The sequence below is a fragment of the Aquila chrysaetos genome, chromosome 14 (genome assembly GCF_900496995.4).
Source record: "Aquila chrysaetos chrysaetos chromosome 14, bAquChr1.4, whole genome shotgun sequence".
NCBI classification, from domain to species: domain Eukaryota; kingdom Metazoa; phylum Chordata; class Aves; order Accipitriformes; family Accipitridae; genus Aquila; species Aquila chrysaetos.
The window spans coordinates 2,688,065-2,700,310 of NC_044017.1; the positions used below are offsets into that span (position 1 = coordinate 2,688,065).

At 42.2% G+C, this 12,246-nt stretch overlaps 1 protein-coding gene across 1 annotated transcript; it reads left to right on the top strand.

Annotated features, from left to right (window-relative positions):
- The first annotated feature begins 1,402 nt into the window (after positions 1–1,402).
- On the top strand, positions 1,403–11,833 carry SLC10A2 (solute carrier family 10 member 2). The gene is made up of 6 exons (XM_030036592.2): positions 1,403–1,824; positions 4,989–5,107; positions 6,251–6,339; positions 8,502–8,677; positions 9,296–9,453; positions 10,531–11,833. Exons 1-6 carry the CDS (start codon positions 1,403–1,405, stop codon positions 10,662–10,664), a joined length of 1,098 nt encoding a protein of 365 aa, XP_029892452.1. The 3' UTR covers positions 10,665–11,833.
- Positions 11,834–12,246: the final 413 nt, after the last annotated feature.

Here is a 12,246-nt window from a genome sequence, read left to right on the forward strand (position 1 = left end):
AGTGCATGAACATTTGCCCCGCGTCCACCCAGTGGGGCGATAAGCACAGCGAAGACACCTAAGCACTGACTGGTACATGACGATTTTCCGCAGGAAAGCACGCGTGGGAGAAGGACGTGAATCAAGGCAGGGGCGGGAGAACGGGGACACGCAGCGGGAGGCGAACACACCGAGGACGGCGCGAAGCTCCTCCGGTCCCGCATCCCAAAAAGCCGCCAGCCACGCCGTACAGCGTGCCCAGCGCCCGTCCTCGAGCCGTGAGGCCCAAAGCTCTGCTCCCCACGCTCGGCTCGGAAAACACGTCTCCTTCCCCCTCCGCCCTCGCCGCTCCGCACTCCTCCTCCCGCCGCCCGCCGTGCCTCCAGACCGAGCCGGAGCCAAGCGTGACGGCGCCAGCTGCGCCTGACAGAAGGTGCCGGGAGGACCGTAAATCTCCAAGTCGCCCGAATAAGCACAGCCCACGGCTCCTCGCTCCCTTCCCTCCCTCCCTCTCCTCCCTTCCCCAGCCCGATGAGCTCAGCGCGGGGCTGGATGTGGCCGGGAGCGATGGGAGACACGAGCAGGGGAGGGCGGCTACGGGGGGTCACCCAGGGCCCGGGCCGGAGGCGCGTGGAGGTGTCAGGGCAGAGGCGGTTCTCCACGCGCCAGCGCCAAAAAACGCGGGCGGCGTTTTAGCGGACCGCGTGGCGGGAAACTTTGCAGCCGGGGATGTTCACCATCTTCAGGAATAGGCGGAAGCTGGAAGATTACCCAAAAGTTGCATTCAGGAGCCTAAAGTGACGCAAAAGGGCGTGCAGTCCTGTGCTAGGGTTATCGCTGTCCTCCAGTCATAACTTCCATTATACTAGAAATACAGCCAAAGGAGGATCCCACCGCATTCAAATGAGCCTGCGTGTCATGGTGAACGCTGCGTCACTTAGCAATAGTTGCAGCTTCGAATCCCAGCTCAGGACCTCTAGTCGTGGCTTCTTGTGTCTCGGTCGCTCACTCCACAGACCCCCGCAATGCCAGTGACGGCGCATGCGTGAGTGGCTCTCTCGAAGCCATGCAAGAAATTCAAGGAATGATGTCTAAACTTTCTCTTCCTCCTGTGATTCTCGTTTCCTGTACTCAGTTACACCACAAGCCTCCTTTACACCCTTAAATATTAACACAGCTATTCTCTTGATGTGGGATTCCTCAACGTCGTATGAATAAATGATTAATTGTCACCATACTGAGCAAGTAAAACTTTTATAACTATATGAATCAGCACTGTGCCAAACCCTTCAAGAATAGTAAGAGTGTTCAAGTATTTATTGCACCTTATTGCTTCCTGGATCATTTAAAAGGAGTCACTGACAACCATTTACACAGGCTTGAAAGTTTGCCTCCGATGTACTGAGCAGTTCTGTATTTCAAAATGCAGACATACCTTCTTTCCCAGCAATTTGACACTGGGTCTTTGGCAGAAAACTCCACAGCTTGTCCAGCAAATGCTACTATTTGCAAAGGCACATCTTGTGTGTTACCAGAAGATAATTTTAATGAAACTTTGAGCATAATTTTAAGTACTGTTCTAACAATTATGCTGGCTTTGGTGATGTTCTCCATGGGTTGTAATGTGGAAGTTAAGAAATTCTGGGGCCACATAAAAAAACCCTGGGGCATTTTTGTGGGTTTCCTTTGCCAGTTTGGAATTATGCCTCTCACAGCCTTCTTGCTGTCCTTGGTATTTAACGTGCTTCCTATTCAAGCTGTCGTGGTGCTGATCATGGGATGCTGTCCGGGGGGCACAGCCTCCAATGTCATTGCCTACTGGGTGGATGGAGACATGGACCTAAGGTAAGACAGCCGTTCTGTAAGTAGTTCATCTGGCTTTTTACATTATAAACTTCATATTGAAATGAACTGTCTGATTTTTTTTTTTCTTAGCTTCCTGGCCCACACATGGTGGAGCTTTCTTCTTATAAAGATGTTTAGTTTCTGTAACAGTAGTAAATATAAGCAGAATAGCAAATATCCTTGGTGCATTGAGAATTCATGTGAAAGACAGCATAACAGAATTGTGTATATTAGAAAATGTCTTTATTGTAAATCTTCAGATCCTGCAGAAAATAGCATTTATGAAGACTGCTAAGGTACTAAGGATTATGAAATCTTTGTCCAAGTTAGAACTACTTTTGTGATTTTGTTTTTCTCGACATCTTGGGCAGTAAAAAAAAAAAAAAAAAAAACAACAAAGGATTTTAGGATCTGAATCCTCTGTACAAAATAGTGGCTATGCAATAGTTCTTGAAGTAATGTTCCTTGAAAAAGACCACCTGTGAAAAAATATTTTCTCTCCTTTTGTGTTCTATACAATGAATAGACAGGCATAGATTTTCTCTTTGGGAACTAGTACAAACAAAAATCACTTGCGGTAATTCTATCTGCTCTTGGCACCTTCTGCAAAGTCTTCAAACTGAGGGAAAGTTTTACAGGCTAGAAGCCACTGACTAAGGCAGCTCTGCATACTGGGGGCGATGAAAAAACTCCTTTGTGGCAAAATGCGATGGTCTCGGTGACAGGGGGCTCTGAAGTCAGAAACAGATATGTAAGGCACCTGGCATGGCCTAGGACAACAAACACTCAGGAGAAGTGAACCCTACTCTTGATGCAAATTCTGTGGGGGGTTCATTAACTCTAACAGCCTTTAAAAATGAGCCATCTTTTTATTTTTATATCCTGATTGCTTTGCTCTAAAATAAACAGGATCATTTCTCTGTTTCCCAGAGAGTAACATAAATTGAAGCGTTCATCCAATTTATCATATGCCAGTCTGAACCAGAAATGGAAAAAATAATAGAAGTAAGAAAGACGTGGAGCTAGGGCAAATAGACTAAGAATGTTAATATTTGTAGCTTTAGTAAGACATTTTTTCCATCCTTTGAAAATAGTGAACTTTTCTGTCACATGCAAGTGTTAATGTAATACCAGCTTTCGAATTATGTATGAGGTCAGCTTTGTTAATCAGCAACTTCCTCACTGTGGAGGAAAGACCTATGATATTAGGAACTGTAAGACACTTAATTTCAATAAATACAGGTCAAAGAAACCAGAGATGGAAAGATATCCAGCACAAGTCTGAAATTCTGTCCTAATATTTCTTTGGAAAAATACGCTGAGCTAAACTATGCTTTCTCAGCTCCTTATGTTCAGTCATGCCACTGAAATCAATGGTAAAAATCCAAACTGATGATGCTATAAATGAGTAGAGTTTATATCCCATGATGCTGGCAGAGGGTGAAGTAAATTGAAAATACCTATAAAAGGTTATTCTTCAGGTAAAGACCTTTACCTTAAGAAGTCAAAGGCTTTTGGTCAGTACCTTTGTGACAATAATGCAGGGACCAGAGGATATGAGAGGTACAGCAGAGACAGCAATGCAAGCATCTTCAGTTCTTGATAGAAGAATAACAGTACAAATAGCTTGGCTGGTTTCCGAAGCTAGCACAGTATTATAGAAAGCCTGCCCATCATATCAGACAACTTTTTTTTTTTTTAACAGATAATATTTCATGTTTATACATAACAACTCATCACCATTGTCTACAGTCCTGCTTCAAAATGCCCCAGTGCAAACAGATCACAAGTTAGAGCAGGAATTAATTTTCTACTGCTCATACAATCACAGGGAGGTGAAGTATGAGGTTTTATACCTTTCTTAGTAACTCAGACCCAGATGATATCTTCTAAAGCTTCCCATAGGGACATCTGGGTTTGACATCTCTTGATATTTCACAAAAACAACAGTTTCTGAAACACCATCTCCTCTCCTCCACAGCTCCCCTGGGAGCTTCTGTGAGCACAGGGACTGGGGTTAGAGAACGTGCAGACTTTGGAGCAGGACGTAGATACAGGGACAGTATGAAGGTGTAGGAAATATGGAGGTAGGAAAAATAAGCTCTTTTATCCATTCGGGGCTTCACCTAACCTTAATTATAGCCCATGGCTCTTTTTTCTCTGTGTGTAGAAACTCTCTTGCCAGAGGCTCCTACAAAGTTCTATTCGATGACTTGGAAGCAGAGCGTGGTAGGAACCAAAATTAATGCAGATATTCCTGTGGTTTCTGTATTAATTATTCTAGAGTTCTCTGGATCTGCCCTGTTTGTGGGACGGGGTCAGTAGTCGCTTTTTTGAGGGCAAGCAACACAAAAGAGGAAACAGAAGTGAGGTTCATAAGGAAGTTTCCAAAGTCCCTTAACCAGAACCCTCTCTCATTATTTTTATGTCAGAGGAGTGTGGTTTGTAGGCATAATTTTATCTATTCTACTCAGATTCTGAGAATTTCCTCCTTATTTTAGCTGTCTTGCCTTTCCCTCCTTCCTGTAGCAGAACGCATCTTTTAGTACAAGGTGTATCAGGCCTGATGGTTTCAAGACTTTATACTTTAAAACAGTCTTTGCACAAACCAAGGAAGCAACGATACTTACGATTAGCTTCACCGAGTAATTCTCAGCATCTACTCTCTGGCCTAGAGCAAAACAAGCCAGGAAAGGGATTTTTATTACATCACACATCCTAAACGACGAAATATTTTGGGTTTATGCTGTTGACTTTGGAGTGAAAATTTAACACTCTAGAACTGCCTGTATCACGGAAAGCTCCATTTGATGTCCGTCTGACCCTGCCCAGCTTGCCACCCTCCCAGAAGCCAGCCGGACAGGCAGCACGCAGACAGACTTGCCAACAGACCTTCCTGATGGCTGCCTGCCTGCCTGCCTCGTTTGCACTCAAAGTTATCGTTCTGTGCCTGCAGAACACGTTGACATTTTATGTTCCTTTCTTTTCAGCTGAAGCCATTCCTTCCATTTAGTTTTCTCCTAACCTGATATATAGGATAAATTGACTGTAGCCAGCAGCATTTTTTGCCCAACCTTTCGTAAGCTGTGAAGTCGTAATAAGAAAATGAGAAAGACTACAGGCTAGCATGAGATGAACTGTCACTCTAACCAATTTCTTCGCAGCGTCAGCATGACAACTTGCTCCACGCTGTTTGCAATGGGAATGATGCCACTTTGCCTCTTTGTTTACACCAAGATATGGACTGATTCTAGTGCAATTGTGCTCCCCTACGACAGCATTGGTGAGTCCAGTGAACCAGCACTTTCCCTCCTGACTCTCCCCTTATCCTCCCTCTAGTAACAGCCACCTTTATACCATCATCCTGCAGAGTCATGAAGAAATGACCTGAGATTTCTAAATATACTCATCCTCCTACTTTCCAATAACTTCCATGGGAATTACGTACCTAGATCACGTCATCCACAGCTCTGCAGAACAAAGATTTGAAGTCATTATGACTAGCGTAGAGATATTTATCACAAGATTGTGCATGCTTTTCTTTCCAAACAGTTTGGAGACCTGCATGGTACTGGGATAAGAACACAGAATAATGTGCACAGGAATAGCTGCTTCCCCTGGATGAAAGTGTTTGTAACAGCTTTAAGGCACAATCCTGCAAAGTGCTAAGTGCTGAGGCCATAATCTGACAAAGTACTTAAGCACATGTGGATAATTAAGCAAGTGATTAAAACTGCTGAGTCTCTTTGAAAAGCTGCAATCTACACTGCCAGGAGTGGCTTCATTTGACTTCCTGTCAAAAATCTCATCCAGCTACAAAGAGAAAATAGTCAAAGTATTTGGAAATACATGCTCCAGTGCTTTGCTGAGCTGTGGCCCTAGTGCTTATCAAGTGCGGTTCCATGTTGTGCTAATCTTATGAGCCAGCAGAGTCACTTTCATATTCTTCAATTTCATTTCCCATTGTCCTGGGGAAAAAAAAAATCACATACGTTGCTTGCGCTTTCAAAATAAATACTGGAGGGGGGAGGCCAAAACAAAAGAAGCTCTAAACCAGTTGTTGATATGGTACAGTAGCGAAACACCTGCAGACAAAATGAACATTTAATATAGCTACTCACATCACAGGATAGTGATGATTAGCACACTCAAATTTCTGTCTGCCTTTCTGATGCAGGTGAGTGAGCATGTAGCTCAGCAGAATGGCAATTACTTCAACAGGCTGCCAAAGATAACAGACTCTATAGAAAAGCAAATGGGCAGGTGTGGGTAAAACGTGCATGTGTGCTCCGGGGGACGCATACCAGAAACATCCTCTGAAGGCTTGCTACGCACCCCGAGCCGCTCTACACGGTGTCTGTCCTCCTGTTGTGAACTTCTGCATGATTCGTGGGCTTAACTTCTCTTCTCCCTTCTTTTTTTACAGGAATTTCACTGGTAGCTCTTATAATTCCTGTTTCGTTTGGAATATATGTTAACCACAGATGGCCTAGTAAAGCAAAAATCATACTTAAGGTAGGATATATAAGGCTGAAGCATTAGTAAATATGGGCAAATTACGGAATCAGCGGCACCGCTGAAGCAGTACATTGCTATTCATAGTATTAGTATCTGACTTCATAAGAGCCAGGAAGTTTTCAGCAGAAAACAAATGAGACGCTGCGGAAATGTATTGCTTTCCCCCTGCACAAACATGCATGAGTTGCATACGTTATTAGAAACCATCATTATCCAAAGAGCCTACTTTTGTCTTTGGCTACAACTATGTTAGTAATTGAGTTCAGTTTATAATGTAAACTGAAATTGGAAGGAAAATCATTCAGGTCAACTGGAAGCAGTTTTTCTCTGCAAAATAATAAAAAATGAGCACATCCTGGATCAAAAAAAAACACTTTCTACTTTTAAACCACTTTTTACTGATTTGGGGGGGGGGCAATTTTGGGGAGTGTGAAGTCAATTTTTAATAAAAAAAAATCTGAAAATGTTCCAACTGTTAAAAAAATCTAACAAAACTATTCGCAAAATTCAACTGCCTTTGCAAGATAGTTTCAGATGCATCAAAATATGAGGGTTTGGCAAAAACTTTTCTTACCAAAATAATAATAATAATAATAACAACAACAACAAACTCAGCTGCATTTAGTGTTAACAGCAAATTAATCATTCCGAACATTAGGTTTAGGTTTAAAATGATTGTCAGACATATTGAGTACCCTTGTCCTTTGTTAACCATTCTTAGTTAACAGATATATTTTCTGAATTTTCTTAAGGAAAACTAATCTGGCTACCTGTTATTCTACCCACACTTGGTTATCATTTCTCTGCTATCAGCCCAGGAAGCATAGAACACGAATAAGGTCCTTTTAAGTCAGTTCTGTTTCTTAAGCTGTTAGCTTATTGTGTTGTATTTTTAAAAGCACTCACAGCTTACTTATGAACTTGGGTACTATTGAGTGCTTGTTTCAAAACTGTACTATTCCTGTTTAATCAGTTAAGGGAAAAGCATGCACTTTAACTCACATGAAAAGAAACTCTACTTGCTCTCTCAGCAAAACACCATTTCGTCTTCTTTCTTACCGAGTGGGTGATCAACCCACAGTAGGGTCCATTGACAGTTTGCTTTATGTAGACAATGAAGCATCAAGTAAAGATTGAGCCGTAGCTGTCAGATTAAGGTCCATATAGTGAGAAATGGAGATAAAGGCACAAAGACAGTGTGCCAGGCAAAATAGAAGAGCTTGTCATTGCCAGACCATGTTTCTTCTTCCTAGGTGCATGTGGTTAATAGTTCAGTCAAACAAAAGTACTTGTTCACTCAGTGCTCTTAAAAAGGCTTCAGCCAAAGACTGATGAAGTCAGTTCAATGGGAATACACGTTTCACCTGAGAAATGGATTCTCCTAAGCTTAGCCCCAGAATTCTGCCGGTGAGATCCTCGGCAACATGTGGCATAAGGGCAGACATTTCACTTTGATATTGAGAAGAGAGTGAGATACCACTTTTTTTGGCAAGCAGTGGTAAATATCTCGGTACATTGAGCCAGAGGAAGTAAGATCAACTCGGTGGCTATGTCTATGTCTATATGAGCTCACAGCCGGTTTTGAAACGCAAGTTTTCAGCCACATTAAAGATCTGCTCCTCTGCCTGGCAAATAATTTCCCATCACTAACAATCTAGCGTCTAGTTAACATATGCTACACTGAGCATAGAGTGTGACGGCCCAAGAAGTGGGGAGGAAAAGTGCCTTATACTAGCTATTAGGCTGTCAGCTTCCCAACAGTTCTGGGGAAATTTTTCTAATGTGTGCAACATTCCTCGCTCACGCCACACCTGTGAAATTATTTTTAATCACCATTTCTAACTACAGTTATAGCCAAGGCTTCAAGAGACTAGTTTTACAGGTATCTGCTATAGATACCTATTATAGCTGTGCCTTGATCTATATCTGTAGTCACACACTAAAGTACACTGTACATCTCCTGTTTGGATAAAATGGCAGCTATCTATCTAATCTGTCTGCCTGCTGTGAATTACATTGCTGTAAACTTTAGGTTTTATGTTTAATAAGAGGTTTCAGTGACTCAGCGACACTCGTGGGCATGTTTGCCACTATGTTTGATGCCATTACATTTCGTTGAGGTCTCTTATTCACACAGCCCTTCCTCTTTCCCCTCACAGATCGGTTCCATTGTGGGAGCGATCCTCATCGTGCTCATTGCTGTCGTTGGGGGAATACTCTACAAAGGCTCCTGGACTATCTCGCCCAAATTATGGATCATTGGCACTATATTTCCAGCAGCTGGCTATTCTCTGGGATTCTTTCTGGCCCGTGTAGCTGGTCTGTCTTGGCACAGGTATGGAATTCTCTGTGACAAAGACATGTAGCCTTTTTTCAGCTGTGAAAAAAGTTTTCATTTAATGACTAATCAATGCTGAGAATGCTTCCTAAACATTAGCTATGCTAGAGTCACTCATTCCCAACCCTGTTTCTGGGATGCTATATGTAGATAAAACCTTTCTTGTGCACATGTTTATTTACAGATTCTGACTATACTATTTCCTCCAGTCTTTCATATGTCTTCCCATTGTGTGCCCATGTCCTACACTTCAAATACGTGAAACAGACCTGACTTATAAGTGGGTTAGGACTGCAGTAAAATTTCTCACGAAGATGTGGCAGCTTACAATTTAGAACATCATTACAGGAGAGGGAGATGATAGTGAGTGCCACATACATGACTTGAAGGTGGATCACAGTCCTTTACAATTGCTGAACTGCCATAAATTGTGTGTGTTCTGGTGGTAACAGCCATATGACTTGTGGAATGTTTTGTTGACTATGTGAACTGAAGAATACCATTTTCTTAGTTATCCATTACTGTATGTTTCTTGCTTATCCAGATTACTAAAAGGCATAAGGGCCCCACAGGCTGCTATTTCACAATGGACTTTCTTTGTGTTATTCCCTTTAGATGTCGTACAGTGTCTCTGGAAACAGGCATGCAAAACACTCAGCTATGTTCAACTATAGTACAGCTCTCATTCACTCCTGAACAACTTGAACTGATGTTTACTTTCCCACTCATCTACAGCATTTTCCAGCTGTTGTTTGCACTACTAATTTTAGGAGGTAAAGTATAGATATTTTCTATTATAGCATTATAATTATCATTATTGTTATCAGCCTCACTTTTCATGGATGTGGAGAAAACAAGAGGGGATAAAAATAATCAAATGGAAAACATTTAAGTAAATAATGACCCAAATGAGTACTGAGCGTTGCTGCTGTGCTGCGCCCTGTACATAACTAGGAATATACAAGGCTCAGTTCAAGATCTGGAAGACCCCTTTTTTCAGCACAAGGTGGGATCTCTACCACCTACAAGTGGGCACATGGGAATACACTGAGCACAGGATGGTTATTACCCTTGGCCAAGGAAGGGCAAACACCTCTTCTTCCACCGCTCCAGGGTGCCTGGGCACACAGCTGCCCACCAGGGCCATCCCCACAAGCATGCACAAACTCCCCCTCCTTCCAGCTGTTGAGAGAGCAGGCATTAGCTTCACGGCTAATGTGAGAAAACATCTTCCCTTAGAGGTGAAGGTCCCTTTTTCCTCCCACGTACACCTCTCACGAGCTGCACCGCTGCTCCTACAACTACGCTGCCGAGGGTCGGGGTCTTATCCCCGTTGCTCGCGGCTAAAACCAGCTGTGACTGTCGAGCCCCCGTTCCCAAACCAGCCGTCTTACCGACACCAGAGCACTGCCCCGGGGACGCAGCCTGAACCGCAGCCCCGACCCCCACCTCTCCGGCAGGCAACGGCGTGGGGACAGACGGACCACTTTGTCCCAGCTCCCGCCAAACGGGACTGGTGTAGAAGTGAGGGTCAAGAGCCCGAAGTCCTCCCCAGGGAGGAAGGCAACACTTTTAAAAGTCACTTCACACAACAGGAACACAAAGCAGTCGAACACCAAATGCAGAATTTAAAATGTTTTCCTTGTTATTTTCTAAACGTACTTTTCCAGTGATGAGTGCTGTTGACATAAAATAATTAAACGTAGCTTTAAAGAAACTGGCTGGAGGTGTTGGAATGTTTTAGCAATATGAGGAAGGAAAATGTTGCACAGCTACATGTTACTACAGTGTCCTTTTCAGGCAAGTCTTATAATTTCTTTATTTAATACTAACTATATACTGATTCCCAGGCTACCGCATTTACAGAAGACACCGGGTCAAAACAAAGACAGATGTTGAGAAAACAGAGGAAAAAGAGGATTCAAAATCAACGTCATCACATGCTAAAATAAATGGAGGATTTGTATCAAATGAGACCAAATAGACAATTACCTCTGTTCCCACCAGCTGAAAAGTTATACGGTTTACTTAAAACTTTTTTTCACATGCCGTTGCTTTATTTAACGAAAGGAGAAGTTCTGCTGATATTGTACAGTAAGACTTTAAAATGATTAACTTATGAAAGATTTCTACTTTGATTTTGAACATGGTTTCTGCCACAATTGTAGAATCTGGTTTTGAAGCTAATTCCCTAAACATATTTGATGTTTTATTATGTCTTATTTAAAGAAAGGCAGAATAACGGTGGGCTATTGCTAAAAAAAACCAGGCAGATATTTGCATTACCAACTCCAGCTCATGATCCTGCAAATCCATCTGCTAGTTTCAGCCCCCACACCAAACAAAGAGAAATCTTGTAGAGGTGCCTGGGCAGCAACAGGAGTTGATGTGGAAGATCTGATAAGACTGGAGGACTTTCACTGAACATGAATCAACCATTAAATTGGAACAAGCAAATAATGAAATAAAGTTTCATTTAGGTCAGTCTGGGCAGACTAAAGTCATTGCACTGTACTAATTGCTTGAAGCATTAATTTATTCTAAAGCTATAATTTTAACAAGTGCAAGATACATTATGACTCTGGTTTTTTGCCTACAGTAATAGAAAGTAACAGCTTTGCATCTTCAGTCCGGGTCTTTTAGGTGCTGGACACTTGAACAGAGAGACAAAGCTGAGGGCGTAAGCCTAGAGCAATTTTAGTGTGACAGCTGCATACAAAGGAGCAGGCAGAGATTTTGGAAGCGTAAGAAATTATCAGCTTCTGCACTGAAAGAGAGGCATTTGAAAGTGGAACAAAATTATCCCTGATTCATCTAGGACTACTTTCATCACCGTTAACACGAGACAATAGCTCTTGTAGAGAGTTCTGTGTTTTCGTTATTTTATGAACTCAATAAATTTGAACTTACCAGGTGTCTGTGGCATGTAGACACTGATGTAGTTGACAACTTTAAGATTTTAATTATATGAACCACAGACAGAAATAATTGGATGTACATATACCTTATTTGTCTCTGAAAATTTAAAGGTAGATATGGAAAGCTGTCTTAAGTTTGTGGAGAAAATGAGTATAATTCTAAGAGAAACAGTGCAGTAAATTTTTCGCAGCTGTAGTTTTTTATGGATACATTCAGTAACATTAGTCCTGTAGCTCTTATGTAAAGAAAACATCCAGAGAACTTCAGATGAAATGAATGAGAGGTTGGCTGACCAAAAAATTCAAGAATGAGCCAACTAGCAACAGATGGAAACTATACGCCTCTTTGTCATATTCAGGTGGACCTTCTGAGGTGGTGTGAGTTAATGTGGCAGGTTTTTTACAAACACAACTGGAATTGTGGAATTTAAGTTCCTGATATGCAGCTTTCCACTGCTGCAGAAATGTGCCCAGTATTAAACAAAGAATAAATTATTTCTATCATCTACCATATGTGGGGGAAAGGGTCTCAAAATGTTCCTGAGTTCTGGAAGGCTTGAAGCTGCTTCGTTTTTGGGGGGAGTTCAGAGTGGTCATAACCTCCAAGGAGTTTAACACTTAGCGGGAGTTAGCACATAACGAGGCATG

Coding starts and splice junctions, on each gene's coding strand:
- SLC10A2 (XM_030036592.2), top strand. CDS start 1,403: ATGCAGACATACCTTCTTTCCCAGCAATTTGACACTGGGTCTTTGGCA. Junction 1,825..4,988: donor GATGGAGACATGGACCTAAG/GTAAGACAGCCG, acceptor ATTTCTTCGCAG/CGTCAGCATGACAACTTGCT. Junction 5,108..6,250: donor GCTCCCCTACGACAGCATTG/GTGAGTCCAGTG, acceptor CTTTTTTTACAG/GAATTTCACTGGTAGCTCTT.